At 39.6% G+C, this 24,903-nt stretch overlaps 2 protein-coding genes across 2 annotated transcripts; both read left to right on the top strand.

The window, feature by feature from the left end:
* The first annotated feature begins 4,831 nt into the window (after window positions 1–4,831).
* On the top strand, window positions 4,832–8,274 carry LOC119740022 (probable E3 ubiquitin-protein ligase DTX3). Its single transcript, XM_038215214.1, has 3 exons — window positions 4,832–5,631; window positions 6,171–6,382; window positions 7,514–8,274. The coding sequence occupies exons 1-3, from the start codon at window positions 5,320–5,322 to the stop codon at window positions 7,587–7,589; spliced, it is 600 nt and encodes a 199-aa protein (XP_038071142.1). The 5' UTR covers window positions 4,832–5,319; the 3' UTR covers window positions 7,590–8,274.
* Window positions 8,275–9,930: 1,656 nt separating this feature from the next.
* On the top strand, window positions 9,931–23,586 carry LOC119740105. Its single transcript, XM_038215306.1, has 16 exons — window positions 9,931–10,572; window positions 11,235–11,350; window positions 11,490–12,015; window positions 12,359–12,610; window positions 12,883–12,981; window positions 13,149–13,286; window positions 13,660–14,272; window positions 14,492–14,522; window positions 16,194–16,464; window positions 17,390–17,559; window positions 17,756–18,074; window positions 18,449–18,700; window positions 18,969–19,067; window positions 19,257–19,394; window positions 19,766–20,866; window positions 20,976–23,586. The coding sequence occupies exons 1-16, from the start codon at window positions 10,368–10,370 to the stop codon at window positions 22,181–22,183; spliced, it is 5,538 nt and encodes a 1,845-aa protein (XP_038071234.1). The 5' UTR covers window positions 9,931–10,367; the 3' UTR covers window positions 22,184–23,586.
* Window positions 23,587–24,903: the final 1,317 nt, after the last annotated feature.

Below are 24,903 nucleotides of genomic sequence, written 5' to 3'. Positions count from 1 at the left end.
ACAACAGTGATGCAAAAAAAAAATTCTTTCAGCTTCAATCATCGTAACTAAATCTTTGTGATCAATTGGCAGTTTATGTGCCGAACCATCATTAAGAAACGTTGTGTTTATGTAATAGTTTAAATATCAGTCCGTCAAACACGCTTTTTCTCCAATAAATGTTGGCCTTAAACTGTATTGATAGTCCCATGAAGTTCTTTTGCGAAATGTTTGTAACTATCGACAAAAGTATGTCGCGAAATTATAACTTGAATGTTGAAGTACATGTACTTCCGCTGTTATATTGAAGAGTGTAATAGAACAATTATTCTCCAAATGTTCAAATTAATGTCTATATAAATACGACAGTTGAAAGTAAAAGTAAACCTTGTAAAAGTTGAAAAAAGGAGAGTGCATGTAACTGTTTAAGTAGAAAACTGACTTTATATTGGTTTATTTGCGATATTTCGGTTTTATCTATCTCCTCATTTCTCGATTCATTATGTATATACAATTGGCAGTGAATCTAAATGATATGAAGAGAAGCCTGCTTATGATATTATACTGTACTGTATATCAAGTAAGCATCAAAGTATACCAAAGACTTGCAATCAATATTAATACTGTACTATCTATGAAAGTACGCAGTCTCCACGTTTTTTTAAAACGAATACTTCAATCTATTTGAAAGGTTGATTTCTCGTAATGGCAAGGTTTGCATTGTACTTTCATTATGGCAAGTATCAAAGCATCATGGACGGTGTACTTTGAAGAATGCAAATCTGTTTTTTTTAATCCTATACGAATAGAGGTTATAACAGTGGCAATGCATAATGTTTCATTGCTTTTAAATGAATGTTTATTGTGACTGATGTGGTTAAAGCTCACTTACGAAGCTTTCCATCTGGCTGATGATGACGATGATAGTTCTTACTATATGGAGATACAAACAATCAAGTTATACCCAGTTGTATTTACCCAGACTTAGTATTCGAAAGCTATATGAGAAATAAGATGGATTTATTCTTCTTCTTTTTTCGTTTGATACATGTTGTAATGCTTGTATAGTTTGCCTATAGAAACAAACTTGTGGAGATTGTTAATCGTTAGTGTTTTGTCAAGCGACACTTTTCCAGAAAATTAAGGTAATTTCCCACGTCATCCGATATATGAAGCATAAAAGGAGAAACAGGCATGGTTGGTCATAAACAATACAATATCAAAACAGGGAAGGAATTTTGGTGATTTCTTGTATTTTTGAGAGGCATTTCCCATTATATGAAGGACTTGAAGTCACTTTATATTAAAGGCTGCATAGGCACAGAGAAGATATTCAAGATATGCTTGGGTATAGGTCTCAGAATCAGTTGCACTAATTTCTTATCACATATTGCATCTTCCTGCTATTTATATTCGGTTCGAAATTTGAAGTCCTCAAAACAATGCAATGACTATAATATGGATGATTTTATTTTACAGTAATAATGTCCTTTGACATTGTCAAACAGTTGTAACACTTAAGCCAGTGGGTCATTTATTCCAGGCAAATTTGGTATTTCAGGGATTTTAATGTCATCGAGAATACATTGTAAGCACAGAAACGGCAGTGTTTAATTCTTAGTTGTCCTATTTCCAACAAAAGTATGACGACGTGCACAGTATAGCCTCGATTAATTTTTATTGTAATGTGGCTTAAACTCTGCGTTTAAAACAAATAGTGTTATTGTACACTCTAAAAACTGTGTTTAGCAATTAAACACAATCTTGCTTTCACTTTGTAAACATGTTTAGAAGCTATATGATTACGTGTCCAACTCCTAAACATCAATGCTCAAATGCTAAACACTCTGCTCTAAACTGATAACAAGTGTTTAGGAAAGCGTTTAGCCTAATATTGCTTAACATGCGAAGATTTTGCAGTGTGGTGTTAGTTTGTAATAATTTACAATAGAGTATTTGAATTGCTGTAGATTTAGATATAGACGGGTTTCAGTGTGCATTGATTTATGAAGATTTTGTATAGGCCTACTTGCTGATTATTTTTCACTTTGTGAATCATGTCAATTTTTGGGGAGTAGTTCTGTACTGTCTCTTGAAGGATCAAGTGTGACAAATTGGATTCAGAAACAACAAAAAAGTTTGGTTTGTTAGACTGCATTTAAAGATGTATTGTCCGTGCTCTCTAACAAATTCGATTTTGGTTTCTCCCAACAAATTTTCAACTCATATTTATATTTTAACAAGAAAACAAGGGGGATTTTTAGCAACTTTACATAGATTCTTTATAGACTAAATTGACATCTCAAGTGAGCAATGAATTGTGACACGGAATTTTGTATAAGTAAATCCACGTGGTGCTCTAATCTTGCTGTTTATTGGACCCCGTGACGTGTTCTGCTTATCCACAGAAGTACATCGTTTATGAAAGTTTGCGCATGCACGAATGAAATGTCCATTTAGCTTATTATCAGGGTGAAAGCACGCACAGTCAATTTTGAATCAGTTGGGAACATAAGTTTATTCCATGTAGCTACTGAAGTATACAGTTGTCTTAAGTAATACAAAAATGTAGCTTAGCAAAAACAGTTTATTGGCAAAAAGTCACGTGATATTGCTTTTTATTGCTTGGATAAATATTTGTATGTAGAGTTTCATCATCAAAAACTGATTGGGGAAGGGGATAAAAAACACACACCGAAAACTCCTTCGCGATGGGCATATCATCATGGACCTTATACACGAGGAAGCCATTTTGGTCGTGTTTCCTGAAGGTTTCATGTGAACTGTTAAATGGGATGGTGCCAGACTATATATGCATTCTAGCCTCACTTTCAATTTTGTTTTAAATGTGGCTTAAAACATTTTGGTATGTTTAATCACATATTTGAAATTATTCATCAATCCAGACTGGTATTAATTTGTTATTAACGTTATGTCATCGGTTTGATTTCTCTTTGCAAGTTCCAAAATTGAAGATTTTACATCGCTTTCAATTTAATATAGCCGACTGGTGAATAAAGCCCATTCTGATACGAACGAAATCTCAAAAATTTCACTCACGCATGATGTTGGTGTTCATTTTCCGTTGAAGAATCAGCTCTCGAAACTGGCTAAACTCTTGTATGCTGTACATGTTCCCCATTAGTAAACGTATCTATCCTTAAATTGAAACGCTGCAATAAATAAAAGCCGCTGCATCCCTTCGTCTGTGATATTATTTTGTCATGCTTAATTTTCTGGGTTTTTTTATCAGCTAATCGTTAAAATAAATAAAAGCCGCTGCATCCCTTCGTCTGTGATATTGTTTTGTCGTGCTTAATTTTCTGGGTTTTTTTTATAAGCTAATCGTTCAGGATTTCGTTATTGTCGATACTAACCTCCAATACTATAGATAATCATATTAGCACTTGATTTGGCATACATCGTGTAGTGTACTCACTGTGATGCAACGAAGTAGTTGGGGTGGCTAAATTACGCCCCCCCCCCCCCAACACACACACCTCGCCCCAAGATCTTACATCCATATACTTGTGGGGAAGACCTTTGTTTTCCTTCTTCTCCTTTGTTTCCTTCTGGGGCAGATAGACTTCTAAAGACTCCCTTGTGGGGTCTATTATACTACATTATACTACATAATCATCTACAACAGCAATGAATTTTAACAGTATGGTGTTCTATATGTGCCGTCGGCGTCGCATTTGCCGAAGTCGCATTTTTAAGCTCTGGCAGGATCATTTTGAATGATTTTATGCAGACATTCATGCAAGAATTCTGGCAACACGGCCAGAGCTTATTGTGCAATCGCACTTGTTTTAATTTGACGATATTCATTAATAGCTGCGGGGATTACACTCATGACTTTCACGGTTTGCACACTAATCAGCTGAAATTGCAATTTTTGAATCGAAAGAATTATGAACGACTTTAAGGGTCCATGAAAAAGAATATTTCTTAGTAACATATTATGTGCAACTTTTTTATCTTCGTAAATATATAAAAACTATTTGACATCCCTTTTTGATTAATTTTATTGGCAAGTGTACTTCTTTCAGCATTTAAAATTGTCAATGCTTTTCCAGATAACTTAGGACGCTGTTGCTGTGATGTCTTTCAGGAAGTGTCTGTTCGTTTTAGGGGTTTCCTGTTCAAATGATGACCCCCCCCCAAAAAAAAATGCCATGTACAGACACAGCAACGAATCACTAGAAAAAAAAAAAAATTTACGACAGCGAAATATCCAACATTCTGGCACTTTTGGGAGCTGACACTAGTAACATTGAGGTTTCTGCCATGACATCACGCTTTTGCTCATGAATATGGAGATTTGCATCAGCATAAAAATCAAGAAAAGGAACAAAATACCCTTGACAATGGCAAGCCGAAATTGAAAATAGGGATCACAAAGGTGTTTTCAAGGATTGCACTTAAAAAATACATTGCATGGGCCCTTTTAACCTGTGGGATCAAACAAAATTACAATATCAACTAAGCTGAAAATGTTATGGGTGATATAGTTGTTACGCATCCCATTTACCACTCTGGGCAATTGTACTACATGTACTTCAAAAGAGAAAATGAATAAAAACAAAGATCATGTGCTTTTAAATACGCCGGTATTCAAGAAACTGCGTTTACATATTATCACAATTATCATTGAATGTTGTTTACTGTAAACAAAAACACTAATTGCTTTAATAACAATTTAATTGTTATTTAATGAAACTTAACGCACTCCTCAATACAACATAGAAGATGACCTTTATTATCAGGCGATGGGGCCAACTTATAATATCGAAAGCACGAGGGTATATTGATTTAGTGCTTATCTGTCACTCACCGTACTTTGGTCAGATGAGGATATCCGTCACAATACAATGAGTCATGTTGCACTGGCAACGACACACGGCGGTGGATGCAGTTATATTCCCCGACATAAAACTCATAAACATGGCGTCTCGGCCTTCCACTACAGTGTTGTGATTACTTGTAGGTATAGAACGACCATGGTCCATGGAGGGAAGAAAACGTGGCAGCACTGCTAAGCTTGAGACACACTTGAGTCAACCTCAGACTGAACAGTCATTTTCTGACACCTCATTCTTGATCCCAAAACAGAAACCTGGCAATTCCGATCCTTTTGCTGCGGATCGCAAGGACGACCGAGCTTTGATTGCAAGCCTGTAGCTAACCAGCATAGTGGACTCAGGCTGCATGATCATAGCGCATAATAGACGGGAAAGGAAGTGCTGAAAGAATATCAGGATTATCTACAAGGTCTCACCATATCTAGTCGAGATTTATTTGCAAAGCTGCCAACAAGACGCTGTATAAACCAATCCGATGGCTACAGACATCCAAGACACCTCTACTGGTAGTACGGAGACCAAGCAGTGTCCGATATGCTTGGCAGAGATCACAGGCGACGAGGTAGTCCTGGACAAATGCAAACATCGATTCTGTAAATCTTGCATCGCTCGAGCATTGAAGAGCAACTACAGATGTCCTGTATGCCGCAAGGAGTGCGGTGAGCCCAGAGGGAACCAGCCCAATGGAACAATGAAGAGTGAGACTGCCTCGTATTTTCATCTCCCTGGTTATCCCGACGATAATGTTATCACTATACGGTATAACATACCGAGTGGGATGCAAACAGTAAGATTTTTTTTATTGTCACAAACAGTCTGAGTGTTGATGCTCAAGTTGATCAGAGGATGGTCCGTGATCAGAGGAACCACAAAAAGAAGAAGTCCATTAAATAACAATTAATGGCAACGGTGTTTAAGCATAGATTTTCCATCGTTGAAAAATGCATAGTATATTGGGGCTTTTCATTTGGAAAAAAATGCAAACAATGGCGAATACTTCGCATTATTACATTGGACACTTGATGAAGTTTAGTTGTATTTAAATGTTAAAATAGTTCTTCCACAATGTACACTGACATCACTTTACAACATAATTCTCTGATGCGTTCGGAGACCTTGAAACTCATGCACAATGTAAACAGTGGACAAGCACCGTCAATGTTTTCACTACGTATCCGTCCAGGATGTCAAGCTGATGACATATCCCACTGAATTGCTTACGCTCTTCCGAATACGATCATATTTTGCTAAATCTTTTTGATTTTTTTTACGTGGGCTAATTCATTTTGTCGTGTTTTCCCCACCTTGTCTGTCTTTCAACTATAGGCTGATCATCCCAACCCAGGCAGCCATTTCACCGGCATTACACGCACCGCCTTCCTACCTGACAACCAAGAAGGCAAGGAGGTTCTTCGTCTTCTTGAGATAGCATTCGAAGCACGCCTTGTGTTCACGGTCGGACGGTCGGTCACCAGCGGTCAAGAGAACATTGTGACCTGGAATGACATTCATCATAAAACCAACATGTCTGGCGGACCGTAAGTTGAAAAAAATTAAATATCGTGGAGGAACAAGACAAGGCAAGACTACTAAAGATGGTCCAATGTGACTCACAGAACTATGATCAATTGATTCAGATTTGCTATTATTTACTAGAAGTCCTTGTACTTTTATTTTGTGCAATGGGCCGGATTTAGTCCTCCATTGGCGTTTAGGGATAATCCTATAGACCAATCCGGGCACGCTAGCAATTCTGTCACGAAGGCCCCCTTCAGTGGCGATAGCATTGCGCTTACTATTGCTCAGATAATCTGTAATGGGCAATAGGTTTGTACAATAGCCCTATAGCGTGCTACGAGAGTAGGCCCTACAGTGAGCACCCAAATTCATCTACATGGTAACTGCTCGGCTCATTGAGATGAGTGAGGAGTTGTTCAGTCTGTGAGTCAATCATCAGGCAGGTGCCAGGGCTGATCCAGATATTGGTTACTACCGGGGACGGATGGTGTGTCGGGGGGGGGACCAATAGTCAAACAAAATAATTTTAAAAATGGCCTTATTGAGAAAATTTCGGTCATTGCCGGGGAGGCCCACTCCGCGCCCCTTGGATCCACCACTGCCAGGTGCAAAGAGGACTTATAGGCTGACCCCAGTGTTGTAGTACTTGTACTCGGTTCTCGTACTCGAGTACTACTCAAGTACTTTTTGGGAGTATCGTACCCGTACTCAATGTCAAAGGTACTCGTTCTCGAAATGACGGTGCTCGTACTCGGGCAGCAAAGTACTCGTACTCGACATATCGAAATTGTACTTGATCATCAAAGTACTTGTACTCTAATAGTAGTACTCGGGGGGGGGGGGGGGAATAGTATAGCTTGACTTACCACTGCCTTATTTTATCGATACTTTCCGTTTGAAATAGTTGATTGGCTTGTAGAGAAATCGAAGTTTTCAAATGTTCCTCTGTGCACGTCTGGACAAACACATTTAACTGCTAGCCGTGAGTGGGCCTGTATATCAGTCTGACTGGGCCTGGGCCCAGAGGAAAAAAAGAGGGGGGAAAAGGAAAAAAGAGGTGCGAAGCCATATTGCTGTTAATTTGATTTAATTATGTTGTAATCGCAGATAGTGAAGTTATTGATTTGCACAATAATTTTGTTTCTTTTCAGAACAAGGTACGGCTATCCTGACCCTGATTACCTGAAGCGAGTCAAGGAAGACTTGGCAGCAAAAGGCATCGTGTGAATTGGAAGCAGTAGGCCTAGATGGCCCTTTCACTGTTTGAAATAAATGTACATTAAAGTTAAGCGACCATGATGACCCCCTCCCCATTATTTCACGGGTTGTGCTTTCACGGAAAACATACCATAACACGAATTTAGTCCCTGGAACACGAATATCGATGCGCATAGGATTTTAGTACAAACACTTTTTTGTGTTGTTGCACTTGAGAGATATATGGGGTCTAAGATAGGAAAATCGTGGGGAATTAAAACACAGCAAGTGTTGCCCAAACCGCTCTTAATTTAAACCTGCCATATCTGCGGGCTTCCATATTTAGCGTTTACATTTTTTTGATTTGTAAGTAACGTTTTCTTATAAACTACTTATAAACTACTTATAATGTTCCAATGTGTTATTAAAAGAAAACATTTAGAATGCATGTAGTTGTAAACTTTGACTGGATCAAATGGGGAAAAAATGAGGAATCTGATGGGAAAACACCAGGAATTTCGACAGCCCTTTTCCTCAGGAAGCCAAGCCACAGTAAGATCGACCCAAGTCAATCTAGATACAACAGAGTGTTATAAGTACACAAGAGTGAATTTATGCATATTCCATATTGCCATAAAGTCGCATCCGGCATGTTGCGTCTGCCAATAAAAAAAAAAGGAAATGGAGGTCAGATGTCACCCAACAATGAATTGGGGGGGGGGGGTTGAATTCATATCACTGACTCTAGATACCTTTCTCTTGCACTGTCTATAAAGTTCATTGACCTCTTGAAGGTCATCAGAGGTCAGACATGAAATGCCCACGTATGAAAATTCTTTCCATGGCATGAAAACATTGCCTTTAAATCATAGAATGAAAGCCTAACATTCAAACTGGGTCTTACAAAAGGCGGAAGTTTAAAGAGTAAAATTTCATATAAATAACGAGATATACGGTGTACAAAAGTCCTTAACCTATCAAAGGTCACCAGGGGTCAAATATGATTTCCCCCCACATCTGAGCATTGTTTTTATGGCCTGAAGACCTATGACGCAGACCTGGGTCGTAGGAAAGTGGTGTTTTTAAGAACAATAAACAGAGTATATGTACAGGTCATTCACCTCTCAAAGGTCACCAGAGGTCAAATGAAATGCCACCACGTCTGAAAATGTTCTCCATGGCATGATGAACCAACGTGCAACTATTCATGTTTCCGTCACAAAGTGCACAATGTACTATAGCATCCGACTGATATTTGACCTTGACAGCCCCACCGAAAAAATATAATCGGCGGTGGCAGAAGCTCTCAAGAAATCAAAACGTGTCTCGATCGCCATGGCAATTGAAGATCAGCAGCCATTGCCGCTCACCGACATAATTATGGAAGGACAGAGGTTTTTTAGAACCACAAAACTCCAAGTCATGAATGTTCAAGATTGATTTCCCAGGAGCCACATATGGGCCTGAACATTGGCAGGAAATCACTCAACCCTCATATCCTCGTTCCCATGGTCTCGAGCAGTACGCCCCCACTACTGTATACTTGCACCCGCTCACCCTCAGGCTTGTATTCAGTGATCATTTGCATGTTCAAAAAATTGGCGCATGAATTTGTATACAAATTTGGAATATATGTCATCTGATGCTTGTCTGTGCTTTAAACCAGTGTTTTATGGCATATGCGGTGTCCGAGGTAAATCTATTCGACGCGGTACTGTCAGCCTCGAGATCCGAAAAATCGATTTCCTTGAAGTAAAATGTTATAATCTTAATTTTATCTAGCCAATGTGCAGTATGACCTAATAAATCACGCTGAATAAAGATTGGCATACATGATGTATTGCATCAGGATTGGAAACGATAAAGTAACGCCTGGAAACAAGGTTGAGAAATCATCGTAAAGAAGTAAAGAAAAGGTAAGTCAACCTCGTCTCCAGTGCTTATTTGATTTCACTATCATTGTAATTATTATAATCCGTCCATACTTTCTTAAAAATACTATTTCCTTTACAACTTGCTCATATTAAAATGAAATGTGATACTGCATATACTGCTCGACACCCTGGTGACGGATTGGGTCACAGTGCATTCAACCTCGTCCCCAGGGTGTCGAGCAGTACGCGCCCACCACTACCTGCTCTCTCACCGTGGTATTGGATCATTCGCATGCGCAAGATTTTTGAACACGTATGCAAATGAGGAGTAGTTTGGTGTCTGCAACAACGTTACATTAGCGTTTGTTTTTGTATGCGGTGTCTGGGGTAAAAACAACATCAATTTGTTGCGCCGTGATCATGATAGCACGATTTTTTAAAGTTAAAATGTTACAATCTGGCCCGCTAATGTGCAGTATCACATTTCATATTATGAGCAAACTGGAAAGGAAAGGAGTATTTTTGAGAAGGCTGGACGTTATAATTACAATGATCATGAAAACACGCAATGCACGTTGGAATTTAACAACTACACGATATAAATACTAGCAAATTGCGGTATCGAATCAGGATACAGGAATAAGGTTTCCTATCCAGGGCTTACTATAGGAAACGTGGTTGGAAATAAGGTAAGCACTGGGGACGAGGTTGCAGTGCATTGTAATCACACAGCGTTATAAGGGTATTTCTCTACTGCGCCTGCGCTGAATCTAGGTTGGGGACTTCCCCGTGTGTGCAATAACACTATGATAACTGGCAGACTGTGTTCATGTAAAAATCGATACAGGTACGGTACGGATCGTTACCATTCGCGTGAAATTGCGTGAAAATATAGGCATATATTCTCAGATAGAATATCCTTATACCTTCGGCCATGGCATACATACCTAGTCGTTCTCAGACATCAGTTCGCGTTCGACTACCTCCTCACAAATATCAATCAAAAGGACCACAACTGAAAAATAAGGTATGGATATATTTCCAGAAAGCCAGCGGAGGGTGCAAAGTTGAGGATGTTAATATCGTATTCGCGAATGCCAGTGGCTTGTGGATGGTAGTCACATTCGTTGAGCCTTCAGGTGAGTGAATTGTTGATTCTTATTTTTTACGTAATGAGGCGAAAGAGTGAGTATATACGGGAGGTGAATTATTCGGTTGTTGTTGAATCAGCTATGTGATTGGTTTCCGATTCACTGGTTGTTTGCAAGGGGAGATTTGGTTTGAACATGTTTGAATATTAAGGCACGGTGGTCAGCTGCCTTAGTACCCAGTATAGGCCTGATTAATTGAAACCAATGACAAGGGTGAATCTGATCTAAAATGGGGGGGGGGGGGGGGGGGTTGTCAGGAAGGCTTTCAAGTGGGGATCCCGGGGGCATGCTCCCGGAATTCTTTAAATCTAAGATGCTCTCGCCTGAAGGCAATCTGAGAATTAATTGAGAAACTTTAGCATTCCATTTACTATATTTGACCCAGTTAAACACGTCACAGTATACATGTAACAACAAGTCGGCAGCTGAAGGGGGGGGGGGTGCAACCCTACCTTTATTCTGATCCACCATTCCAACTCAATGTCAAAACATCAAAACAACGATTAAATAAACAAACAAAAAGAGTTGTAATTATGTTAGGATCTTGCAACGAGTATCAGTTGCATCGGCTCTAACTTTGCTTTTCTTTAATCTCACATGAATTTTTCCCTGGTGGGCCCATCAATTCCCAATCAAATGGTCATCATCAGGTGTTCGGCAGGCACTAGCAAAGAGACATCATGAGATGGAGATTGACGGAGGATTTCTGACCAGCCTGGAAGTATATCCAGATGAGCTTCCCCCGGTTAAATCACCTCAAGATGTTGTAAGCCTATTTTCGGATTATTAGTTGCTCATTCTCATAAATTAATATACAATGTATCCAAATTACCGCTGATATCCACATGTAAGTCCTAAGAATTATAAATTGCTTTTGTATTTCTTACTCCAATTAAACTGTACAGGAAAATATCAGCCAACATTCCGCTTGCAACCAAAGTTCATTATCATATCGAAGTGACCAGACAATGTTGTCAGGTCATTCATCGAATCAACCTGACAAGATCGGGGGTCATAGTAACGATGACGTTCAAGAAGAATACTCTGTACCCCTCTGCCAACGAGGAGTCGGGATTGACGAACAAGACGAGTTGAGCGAGGATTGGGGTAGTGATGATGATGATGATGATGATGAGGATGGGGATGATGGGGGGGATGATGATGATGATGATGATGATGACTCTCCGTGTGTTGATCCAGAGTTTGATGAAGACCAATTGTGCTCTTCTTCCGGCGAGGATGAGTCACAGGATTCAGAAGGTGAAGATGATGAGCTGGTTGTTGAGGTGACCGACTTCAAGCCATCGACGTCAGATGAGATGCTCAGGCTCTATTTTGAGACCCCTCGTAAATCTGGAGGAGGTGACCTCAAAACATTTGACCATGACCCCAAGACTGGAGCCATCATATTGACATTTGAGAATCCATCAGGTAAACACGCGGTATTGGGAAAACACAATCCATCTAAATATTCAACAAAAACGGGTGAATATAGATACATAAAGTCTAGTGCCTCCAGGCTTGTATGTTCTTTTCATGCTTTATGTACTTCAGTTTACAATGTTATGCCGCCTCGTGCAAAGTACAGATTACTTCCAAAGTATTCTATATTCATTTAAGGAAATACCATTTTAACTGCTGAATTTATGAGCCGCCGTATGACTATAATTACAACGTGACTTGATTATTTTAGTAAGTCGTGCTGTACGTTTCCATCCTATTGTTCAAAGGTTATTTTGCTTTTTTGTTGAAACCCTTTGTGGTTTTTTTTTAGTTGCTCGGACTGTAACCGCCAGATCGCATAGGGTTGAGGGTGCAGCTCTGTCAGTGCGACAGATTGTGAAGAAGAAACCTCGCCCTCGTCCAGTCAAAAAGCGATGTCTTCTTCTAAGCGGGATTCCTGATGGGTGTGATGCAGAGCTTGTAACAATGTTTATTGATACTCGGTCTGGAATAGATGAGTTCGATATACAATATGGTGAGATGCGTCGAAAAGCACTCTGCACATTCACGGAGGATATCCCAGGTGATTTGTTTTGTTTAAACTTGAGATATGTTGTTTTGTCATTGCCGCACTGTCTGCAACAACAAACTATACGATTTCAGGTTATCATATGTGAATATTATTATGAATTTTATTTTACAAGGCTATTTATAAACTGATTAAAATTTACATTATGTGCACTGACAGAACAGCATGCAAACCCCTCAGCTTTGCTGTTAGGGCACTAATTGTTAAACACACCTTCTTTAAAAAGTGTCGGTTTATAGTAATAAAAATATTTCGATTGTCTGTAGACATGGAGGTAGTCATCAAAAGGATTTGCAAAAAGAAGTTGCAAGGATCCTTTGTGACAGCAGAGAAGGTGCATGAGTCGGACTCTATCCTAGTGCAAGGTGAGAATTGTTGTCAGTAGCCGGAACATGGGTAATGTTTTGGCGATAACTGTCTCTTAATATAAAGGAATTCCGAGTGACATGACCAAATACTTATATTGCTTTATAACCATTTGAAAACGATTTACAGCATTTAACTTTGTCAAAGAAATATGTTTGTCTTGAAGGGGTCTCACCGAAAGCACCTCTGGAGATGATCGAGTTGTATTTTGACAACAAAAAGAAAAGTGGTGGCACCGGTGTCAGAGACGTACAGCAGGGACCAACGGACACTCAGGCTATTGTCTACTTTGACGACTGGAGAGGTATAATGCAATGGTCGTATTTATATAGACATTTGGAATTTTACGATTTTTTTTAAGCTTAACTTAAAGATAATAATACACACATTCATGTTTACCGTCATTGTGGTTAATTCGGTTTTCAACATTTTACAAATTAAAGAAGCTAGAACATTCCAATAAATAACTGAATCACGACTACAAAAAGCTCTTATTTTCGGCAAATATCAAGTTCATGCCAGCATCGAGCGACCTCATCCTAGAGAGTATACGATTGGACTCCGAAAAGCGATATGAAATCGATACCTTTACTGAATGTCCCTCAGCAGTTCCCAAGTCATTCCATTCATGGCTGTATAAATGTATTTACTCATTATTAAAACTTGCTTGCTTTTAGTTGTTGGTGACGTTCTGTCGAGAAGGGGTACCCACAAGGTTGGCGGCACTGAGCTGTTGGTTGAAGAATACCATGAATGTCTGGGAAGACTTAGTTTATTAGATGTCCCAACTCCTCATGTCCCTAAGCCAGTCACTGTACAAGTCCAAGAACCCATCATGGAGTTCATCTTCGGGAAGGGCCAACACACAAAGAAGACATTGATTCAGAAGCTGAGGGATGCAAAGGCCATTCTGAAATGGCCAGATGGTGATGATAAGACAACAGCTAGGCTGGAACCTCTACTGGAAGGTGGACAGCGACAATCATCTCGGCTCAAATGGTCTGAAACTGCTATCCAAGTTCTGACTGAATTCCTGAACAGGTGTAAGTCATCCAGAATTGCAGTCCCACCGCCATTTTGGAAAGACTTCATTGGTAGAATAAATCAGCTGAACACCAAGAGCTTCTCCATTCAGCATGATGCCAGCACTCATCTAGTCACTCTGGTTGGAGAGCAGCAAGATGTTGACAAAGGATGTACTGATGTCAATAAAATCATTAAGGAGTTGAAAGCAAAGCCCAAGCATTTTCGCCAAAAAAAGAAAGGGGGTATTTTGACCTTCTGTCGCTGGTAATAAACCAAAGCAAAAATATCCACAACTAAAAGTCACTGGATAGGCCTAGTTTATTAAATAAAACACGTGGCGGCATTTCGAATTAAGATAACAGAAAATGTAAAATATAAAGAAACAAACAAACAAACACCCCAACAAGCAAACAAAAAAACCCTAAAAAGTGTTAACGATTAAAATACGATTGATAAAAGGTCGGTTTATTGTGAAATAATCAGTACAATCATCCAGATTGCACTGAGGGATAAAGTATGATTCGTCACTTTTGATTACATTAAATCAAACAAGTAGATATACATTAACTTGATATTTAATTAGTGCATGAACACCTTGATATTTGATTAGTGCATTAACACCTTGAATTACATTAAAACAAATTCACATTATTATAATTTTTTTTAATGAACAAGTCAGTGAAAAAAAATTAGTTTACAGATGTCTGTTCAGAGTTCTCAGGGGCTCAATACGTTTACATATAATATTGGTAAGTTTTACATATAAAGTTGGGAATCCCATTTTAAATCGCTTCGAATGAGTATTGCACGTTCGTTGCAACATATCTCAACATCATCCAACAAATAATGGGTGGAGGCACAGGGGAGTTGCGATAAAGCTTCCACGGTACGGTACTGACAGCTTCATGTAACTTGCTGTATGTTGTTGTCCAGCATGATGACTCTATTACCGTGTAAAATAGAATGTACACATGTAAAACTTAATAACTACATATTTATTATGGTGAAACTATAGTGGATTCTTATAAGGGATGGCGTGATCCCATCCGATTCATTAAATCAGAAACATTGTCATTGTGGAATATTTCATTAGGCCTAAGTTTGTGCATAGAGCTCTATGGTTTGTGTAATTTGGGAATGTTTGCATAACATCCGCAGACGTGAAGGCCATTATAGTTCTTTTATTGGACCATTTTTGAGAAAGTCCCTAAACCAGAGCTCTAAAGCACCCCGTTATTGTAAATGTTGTTATTGCGTGCTCAGGGATTTCCAGTGTGTTGCAATACCGAAAAGCAAACACTGAATGTCGCACGTACAACAACGATATGCTGGCACTCACTCAACTTCGTACTCGTACTGTCGAGCAGTACCCTCCCACGGCTACCTGCTTACTATCACACATTGAGTTGGACTTTTTTGCATGTTCAAAATCTGCATACATAGTCTAGTGCGTGGTGCATATGGCTATGGTTTAAATGAGTATTGGTTTTTGTATGCGGTTTCTTGGGTAAAACAGAATCGATTCGTCGCAGCTATCGGCCTTCAAAGTTAAAATAGTAACCAGCCAATATGCATGCAGCGCTGTGAGGTGGAGTGGACCTTCACACTGAACGTGACTAATCTAGCTTATATAGGCAAAGGCCTACACGTCGGGAAATAAAGCATCAAGTACAGACGAATCCCATTACTTCCTGTATTGCTATGCTGTCAGTGGCGTAGCCGGAAGGGGGGGGGGGCGACAGCCCCCCCCCCTTCCTATAAAACCTTGACGCCCCACCCCCCCAGTCGCCCCCCCACTAAGATTTTGAGTGTCTATAAAAAATATCATTGATCTGCCTGACGCCCCCCCCCCCATGAAATGTTCCAGCCCCCCCCCCCCCCCCCCCCCCCCCCCCCCCCACGCCACTGCTGTGTTGAATCAGGATAGCCAAATTTGCTATCCAGGGGGAACTTAAGTGAGCTCTGGGGACGAGGTTGGGTAACCCTTAAGGAAAAGGTCACAGAACAAAGAAATTTCTTTACTGCGCCTGCGCCGAATCTAGGTTGGGGATTTCCCGTGGCCGTGTGTGCAATATCGACAGCAACAGGCAATGACAGTTCATTCATGTAGGCTACTATACTAGGTCCTACCTTTGGATTCGTTTCAATTTGCGTCAACATTTTCTACTAGTATCAAATTGCTTGAAATTGCTTCGGTCTTTCACCGACAGATACTAGACTATCCTTACGTTCCGAAGCCATGGCATATATTCCTACTCCTAGCCATTCGCAGACTTCCATTCGCCTTCGACTACCTCTTGACAAATATCAATCCAAAGGACCTCAACTGAAAAATCAAATTTGGACATATTTCCAAAAAGACCAAGTCAGCGGAGGTTGCGAAGTGGAGGATGTTAATATCGTCTTCAAGGATGACGGTGGAGTGTGGATGACAGTCGCTTTCGCTGAGCCTTCAGGTGAGTGTGGTGTTGATTTATGTGTGGGCAGTGAGTTGGAAATGTAAATGACTTAATTATACTAAATTAGTTTGTTTTACAAATTACATTGGCTATGATTGGTTCGTTTTCACTGGTTGGTTTTAATATGCGATCATGTGTGGTACGGGGAGATTTGTCTTGAATGAATGAAGGCAAGTAACCAGCTTAGTAATAGCATGGAGCTGAGGGAAGGGTTAAGTGAAGGCTAGGCCCATAAATGTGGCCAATTTACTGGACTACCTCCGTAAATAAACCATCTACCATGTACAAAAACATGTCGATCTTTGTCAATTTGATTTTCACATTTAGGCTTAGTTTGTTGTCGATTTTTTTGCTTTAGAAGCATACTCGCCCTCTTTATAGGCTAATCAGAAAGTGCTGCCTTTTTCAGATGTCAATTTTTTTGTGAAATGTCCAGATTTGTTTGCACATGTTTGCGTATCAAAATTTCAACATGAAATTTCACGAAAATTAGACATCTGAAAAAGGCAGCACTTTCTGATTAGCCTAGAGGGAGAGTATGCTTCTTAAGCAAAAATAAACTACAAAATAAGCCTAAATGTGAAAATCAAAATTTGACAAAATTCAACATGTTTTTGTACATGGTGGAAGTGTGGCCTTTATTTACGGAGGTAGACCAGTAAATTGGCCACATTTATGGGCTAAGTGAAGGCTTGCTCTAAGGGATCCAGGGGCATGACCACCGGATTTTTTATTCAGCGAATCAGCGATTTATTCACCATTTGAATGTAAAAACATCGGAATGGCGATTTAATAAATAATACAAGAGTTGTATGTTGAGATCTTACACTGATTATCGGTTGATTTCTTTATTCTCATCAACATTTTCCTGTTGGGCCATGCATATTTAGATATCTATTTGTTATCAAATGGTCATCAACAGGTGTTCAGCAGGCATTAGCACAGACACGTCATGAGCTAGAGATTGATGGATTTCTGACCAGCCTGGAAATACATCCAGATGAGCTCTGTCATCAAGATGAGAGTATCTCCTCGGTTCATTCTAATCTGGAGTCTTACCTTGAATCCTTCATAAAATCCAATGTGGTAGTGGTAAGCCTGTTTTTGGATTATTATAGTTGCTCATGCTTATAATTAATCCTAATATCGATTCCAAAACGACAGATTTCAAAAGACATGTCAGTGTGGGAACGTCTGCTTTACTTCCAAACACTCTAAATGCTGATATAGGCAAATCCCCAGGACAAAGACTTGTAAGTGGCTTTTCTTCCTCCATTTCAAAATTCAGGAAAGTATTGGGAATAACGAACAAAACAACCTTGGTGAGGATGGAGGTAGTGATGATGATGATGATGACTCGTCGTGTGTTGATCCAGAGTTTGATGAAGACCAGTTGTCATCTTCTTCCGGTGAGAATGACTTTTCAGATTCAGAAGGTGAAGATGATGAGCTGGTTGTTGAGGTGACTGACTTCAAGCCATCCACGTCAGATGAGATGCTCAGGCTCTATTTTGAGACCCCTAGTAAATCTGGAGGAGGTGACCTCAAAACATTTGAACGTAACCCCAAGACTAGTGTGATCATGCTGACATTTGACAAGCCATCAGGTAAACACGCGGCATTGGGGAAAACCCCACAATTTTTCTCCATGTAAATATTCTACCAAAACAGATACGTAGACAAACCAAGTCTGGCGCCTCCAGACTTTGGCGTACTGTTTATATTTTGGGTACTCCAGTTTACAACCTTACTATGATAGCAGAGTGCAGATTACTTCCAAAATATTCTGTATTAACTTGAGCACATTGATGGAGATATCGTCGTAAGTGTTTAGGTTTTTATGCCGCCTTTAATATACACTGTAACTAAAATTACAGCATGACTAGAATTGTTTAGTTGGTCGTGATTACTTTTCTATCCTATTTTGCAATTGTTATTTCATTTATTTTTTTAAAAACCTTTTGTGATTGTTGTTTTTTAGTTGCTCGGTCAGTTACCGCCAGATCACATAGGGTTAATGGTGCAGCTCTGTCAGTGCGACAGATTGTGAAGGAGAAACCTCGCCCTCGTCCAGTCAAGAAGCGATGTCTGTTTCTCAGCGGAATTCCTGATGGGTGTAATTCAGAGCTTGTGACAATGTTCATTGAGAATCGGTCTGGTACGGATGAGTTCAAGATACAATATGGTGAGATGCCTAGAACAGCAATCTGCACATTTACAGAGGATATCACAGGTAATTAGTTTTTATAAAACTTAAAACATGCAGTTTTGTCTTTGCTGTTAACCAAGTTTATTGCAGCAGAAACTAGCTGTGATTTCCAAAAAAATTGTGCACCAGCAGAACAGCATGCCAACCCCCTCAGCTTGGCTGTCAGCCTGCCTGTCACGGCACTAATTGTTCAACTTATCCCGGCTTCTTGAAGACTTTCCGAGTTTTCTGCAGTATACAGAAATGGTTGATAGGTGATTTAATAGTTATGAACTGTTTCGATTGTCTGTAGACGCGGAGGGAGTCATCAAAAGGATTTCTACAAAGAAGTTGCAAGGATCCTTTGTGACAACAGAGCAGTTGAAGGAGTCGGACTCTATCCTAGTGCAAGGTGAGAATTGTTGTCAGTAGCCGGAACATGGATAATGTTTTTATTTAGATAATTCTCTCTCTCTCTCTCAAAACAGCAAAAGTAATTCTGAATTTCGGTATTTAGAGAAAAATTTGTTTTCCTTACCAGTTGAAAAAAAGAAAGATTTACAGCACTTAAATTTGTCCGAGAAATATGCTTATCTTGAAGGGGTCTCGCCAAAGGCATCTTTGGAGATGATTGAGTTGTATTTTGACAACAAAAAGAAAAGTGGCGGCACCGGTGTCCGAGAAGTACAGCAGGGACCAACGGACACTCAGGCTATTGTCTACTTTCAAGATTGGAAAGGTATAATGTGATACATATATTCAAATAGACATTTAGAATTTTACCACTATTTTTTTAAAGCTGAACTTTAAGGTCGAAGATGATAGACACATTATGTTTTACTGTCACCACAGTAATAATGTTTTTGAACTTATGACAAATTAAAGGAGCTAGAACATTCAAATAACTTAATCACGACTAGAAAAAATGTCACATACAGGGACCTGATCCTCAAGAGTAGCCGATTGGACTCCGAAAAATGATATGACATTGTTGCCATTACTGAAATGTTCTAGTTATTGCAAGAGCCCCGCAACAGTTCTCGAGTCATTCCATTCATGGAGGTATTCATTCATTTACTCATTAAAGTTGCTTGCTTTAATTTTCAATAGTTGTCGGTGATGTTTTGTCGAAAAGGGGTGCCCACAAGGTTGGCGGCACTGAGCTACTTGTTGAAGAGTACCATGAATGTCTGGGAAGACTGAGTCCATTAGATGCCCCTACTCCTCATGTCCCAAAGCCAGTCACTGTACAAGTCCAAGAACCCATCATGGAGTTCATCTTCGGTAAGGGCCAACACACAAAGAAGACTTTGACTCAGAAGCTTAGGGATGCAAAGGCCATTCTGAAATGGCCAGATGGTGATGATAAGACAACAGCTAGTCTGGAACCTCTACTGGAAGATGGACAGCGACAACCATCCTGGCTCAAATGGTCTGAAACTGCTACCCAAGTTCTAACCGATTTCCTAAACAGGTGTAAGTCTTCCAGGATAGCAGTCCCACCACGTTTTTGGAAAGACGTCATCGAAATAATAGATAAATTTGACACCAAGAGCTTCTCCATTCAGCTGGATGCCAGCACTCATCTAGTCACTCTGGTTGGGGAGCAGCAAGACGTTGATAACGGACGCAGTGACATTAAAGGAGTTATCGAAGAGTTAAGAGCAAAGGCCGAGAATGAAGATCAGCAAATAAAAGTAGACATACTCTTGACAGATGAGAAGTCCCAGCCCTTTATCAAATGTGGCATTAAGGACCAAACTGAAAAGGACTTTCCAAACCTGAGGATCACTGTAATCCCATTACAAGATGAAGTCACACTCATTTTTGAAGGATCAAGTAAGATCGTCCAGGAAGCAGAGCTGTCGATGCGGAGACAAATGGACAGTCTAGAGAAAGTAGAAATCAAAATTGGACGTAACAAAGTCAAGTTCGTTCAGAATCATACCGACAAAATCCATGAGATCTTGGGTTCACAGGGCATTCGAGCAGCGTGTAATGGATCCGATGATGGCAAGATCATCATATTAGGTGCCACTAAGAAGGATATGGTCCAAGCTAAAGCGTACATCAATCAAGAAATAGAAGAGGATGTCATTCCAATCAAGGATCAGACTGTGCTTTCTGTACTGAAGAGCCAAGAAGGGAGAGATCTGCTTGATGAAGCAAACCAGCAGAAGTTTACCGTGGTGAATATCAGTGAAAGAGAAGGTATGTTTTTTATTTTAAAAACTATCTTTTAAGAATAAATAGTAATCTATTGACATCAACAAATTTGTTTCCCATATTTGGATTTAACGGTGTTTTCTTTGTTTGTTAGATATGGTAGAGCTGGCTGGATTCAAGACTAGCCTGGTAGAGGTCAAACAGAACATACAAGCTTTCCTGGCAAAAAACGTCATCAACAAAGATTTCATTAACATGAGTAAGAGCAAAATGGATGTCCTCCTCAAGCGTTATGGTAAGTCATTGGACAGCTGGGCAAAGCAACACGAGCACAATCACATGAAGATCGCTCCAGAATCCGGCAGTAGAACGGGTATTTTAATTCAAGGTAATGAAGAAGGATTGATGATAGCTCGTCGGTTTGTTAATTCATTGGCGGACGGAATCGAAGACCCAAGTCCTTCAAGCAGCAGCGAATCGGATGAGCAAGAGCTGCTTCAGCCGGATGTTGCAATGAAGGTGGTAAAGCAGGTTCCCCCTGTGGCAGCTAAGCCTCGTAAGAAGGTACGCTCTTTGAAGGCTTCCCCCGACAAACGTGAAGCAGCAGAGATGGCCATGATGATGGTAACTGACCAGAGTGCCTCAGTATCACTGCCTCCCCAGGCTACTCCTGTATCAGTGAGTACTAGGCCTGATACCTTCCAAAGATTTGCTTCGATGACTCCAAGACAAGTACATGTATCACCAAGACAAGTACACGTATCACCAAGACAAGTACATGTATCACCATACAGCGGAACCTTTGTAACAAGGGAGAGAATGCAAATTTCGGTTTGCCAGGGTGACATCACAAAGCAGTCAGTATCCGCTGTAGTCAATCCAACGGACCCGGCCTTGCGTAACGCAGGAGGTGTGTCCAGGGCTTTAGCGTCTGCTGCTGGTGCTCCACTACAGAAGCATTGTTTAGACATGATGAAGAGTCGTCCTAACAATGTTTTGAACATAACGGAATGCATCCTCACACCGGGGTTCAATCTCAACTGCCTCATCATCCATGCCGTGGGACCAGGCAAAAATGGCCCGAACTTTAGCAATGAACTGCAGGATACATTTCTGAACTGTTTGCTCAAAGCAGAGGAAAATGAGGTGCGCTCCTTAGCAGTGCCGTTGATAGGTTCGGGATCAGCTGGCTCGCCCAAGGATGTCTGTGCCGATGCCCTTGTTTCTGCTTTGCTGAAATTTAGTAGTCAATCCAGTATGAATCTTCGTGATGTACAGTTGGTGAACATTGATCATGAATCTTGCGTTGCAATCACACAGGCCTTGCAGAACAGCGGACTCCATGCAACAAGCATGCCATGATGTACTTTCCTTCGTTAGCATGGTGGGTTTCAGATCGATTTGATAATAGGAATTCCCAAAGACTTCAACGAGTTAGTAGTACAATCACAAATTTTTTACTGCATGCACAATGTTAAATTTGAACTAAATTAAATTAGGCTTTAGCATATAATGATATAGGCCTATATGCTGATAATTTCAATCTAGTGTTGGATTTCATCAGTAAAAAAAAAGGCCTATAGGCGCTAGGCCTAAATCATTCTCGAAATGATTTTTTTTGTAGGTAAATACATGGTGGTCTAGGGTTCAGGTTTTTTCTTTTTGCTGCCCAAATGGAGGGGCAGTCGCTTAAGCCCTGTATATCCGCTACCAAGTTGTAGTAGGCCCATTTCATTGGTTTAAAATTGGGCCTAAAGTCTACTATCAGTGAGTGACAAAAACAATTGGGACTATTTGTTACAGCTTACCCTAGCTAGCATCTGCTCCATGAAGTCTAGAGCACAATTACATGTATTACAGAACACACATTTGAGACCGCTGGATATTCACTTTTCAGATCATTTGTGTTGGGCCACACATCGACAACAGTACGCTAATCCCACGTGTTTATTGTTGATTACTCCAAGATGGTCACCTTACAATTTCCTAACAGTCAGTGGTGCTTCCAGAATTTGGCTTGGGGGGAGCTCACAATTTTTGTTTAGAAGTTTGAATTTTTTTTTCAAATTTAGAACTAATATATTTGACATCTGGAACGTGTTGGCCCACACAGCTTTTGCCGCAAGTGTTTAAAAGTAGCTCAAAACGACATAGAAAAGGCTTTTTTTCTTGTATTTACAACTTCAACATGTTGATAAGTTGGGCACTGTTTATGGGAGCTTGCTGTTGTATGTGTATCTATACAAGCATGGGTGGGTCACAACAGGTATCGTGCCCACTACTTCGGCAAAACTACCAATACTTTTGAAGTGTAACTTTTTAAACTTTATAATGTTTGCTGCAATAAGTGTTGTTTAATAGTTACACATGCATGCGTAGGAAGACAGATTATTTGCTGTTAAAAGTCGACTTGTATACTTTAATTTCCATATTCACAGCACTGAGGAATATTATTAGAAAGCCAAACTGTTTGTACACAAAAGTGTTATCTATGGAATGATCAATGGAACATTTATGCAATATTTGCTTTGTAATTTCTGTTAAAAGGTTTGTTCGGTAATTGAAATGATTTAGAAAAGTACAAAAATACAAATACAGGACACTGAAATGGACACTGTTAACATTATTTACAATGTTGACAAAATGTCATGGTTTGCCATATCAAATATGTGTGCATGTATAGACTTCCTTCATGACAGCCATCTTGGATCTATATTGAATTCATTAACAATGAATGCACTAAATGTCTTCTCATGCTCGTCCAAGAACAAATCTAGTTTTCTCCAAAATTGCTGTTATGCCAAAAGGTCCATTAATACATGTACTCTTAAAGAAGTTGAAAGGTATTACTATACTTGGACATTGTATATACATGTACATTTCTTATTTTGCCACAGGAAACACTTTTAGTTTGTATTGAATCTGAAATAGCTCTCTGCACACCATTCTTGTTTTCCCTATTGCAGTGAAAATCAAATCTACTTGAAGACTATGTACATAAAGAACATTACTTGATATTTTCACTGATACTATACTAAAGTATGTTAGTTATACAACAAGACATGTGATTATCTTCAAACTGTTTTTGCGATGATACCCGTCCAGGGTGAAAAAAAAAATGCCCAAGAAAAATATACGACAGGTGTTTGGGCTAAACTGGCAAATGTGGTTTGACCTACAGATTTCCCATCAATCTGAGGATACAAGTTTGAATACACCCCTGAAGCACTGCATGGCTGAAACACTCTTGCTATCTATTACTGTATAGTTATTTACATGTTTAATTACTGTTGTACAATTGTACATTAAAATTCTTATCACTGAAGGGCATGATGTGCATTTGAAGATGTATAATAGCATCCATGTAGTAATATTGAAAAATATGCAGTCGCATTGGACTTATTTGTAAAAAGTGACCTGTGACTGATTGTTAACATTCCATTATCATGGTTATTCTACCGTGCATCCACACTTGGAGTAAATGCAGCCTGTGGAAAGTCATTCGCTGCATAAACTTTACCGCACCATGAATCTTGAAGGGAATATACAACATTTGTTTTTGGTGTAATTTTCAGAAATGGATGGATTTGGGGGTTAGCATTTGTAGATCATGCTGGAAAATCCAAGAAAAATATTCAAGTTCTTGAAGTCTGGTTCCCTGACCCCACTTGAGATGCAACAGAGCAATTTATGGACGTCAGGAATTGTAAAGTCAGAGAACCAGTCCAGCTGGCTTGTACCCGTTCATACAATGTACCTGTGTAAATCGATTGCAAATGAAATGTGGACTAACTAAAAATGGTAAATTATGGGCATTATTTGAAACGAGCCAGTTTTTTCCAACGCTGGTCAGCTGACCACTGTTGGAAATTGATACAAAAATACAAATTTTCTTGAATATGTCAGCACACCAAGTGCCATGATTTCACAGGATGCTTTAGACTGTCGTTCACTGACAGTCCAGCAAGGTATTTTATAAAAATTTGGTAGTTTTTGGTTTTTGCAAATGTTGTATATTCCCTTTAAGAGGACACCTTGAATTTTATGAGGAAAACCTGCTATTGACCTCTTAAACTTATATC

This window comes from Patiria miniata, unplaced genomic scaffold, assembly GCF_015706575.1.
Source record: "Patiria miniata isolate m_02_andy unplaced genomic scaffold, ASM1570657v1 HiC_scaffold_4, whole genome shotgun sequence".
NCBI classification, from domain to species: Eukaryota; Metazoa; Echinodermata; class Asteroidea; order Valvatida; family Asterinidae; genus Patiria; species Patiria miniata.
The sequence above is the reverse complement of the archived record's forward strand: the minus strand, read 5'-3'. Positions and strand labels throughout refer to the sequence as shown.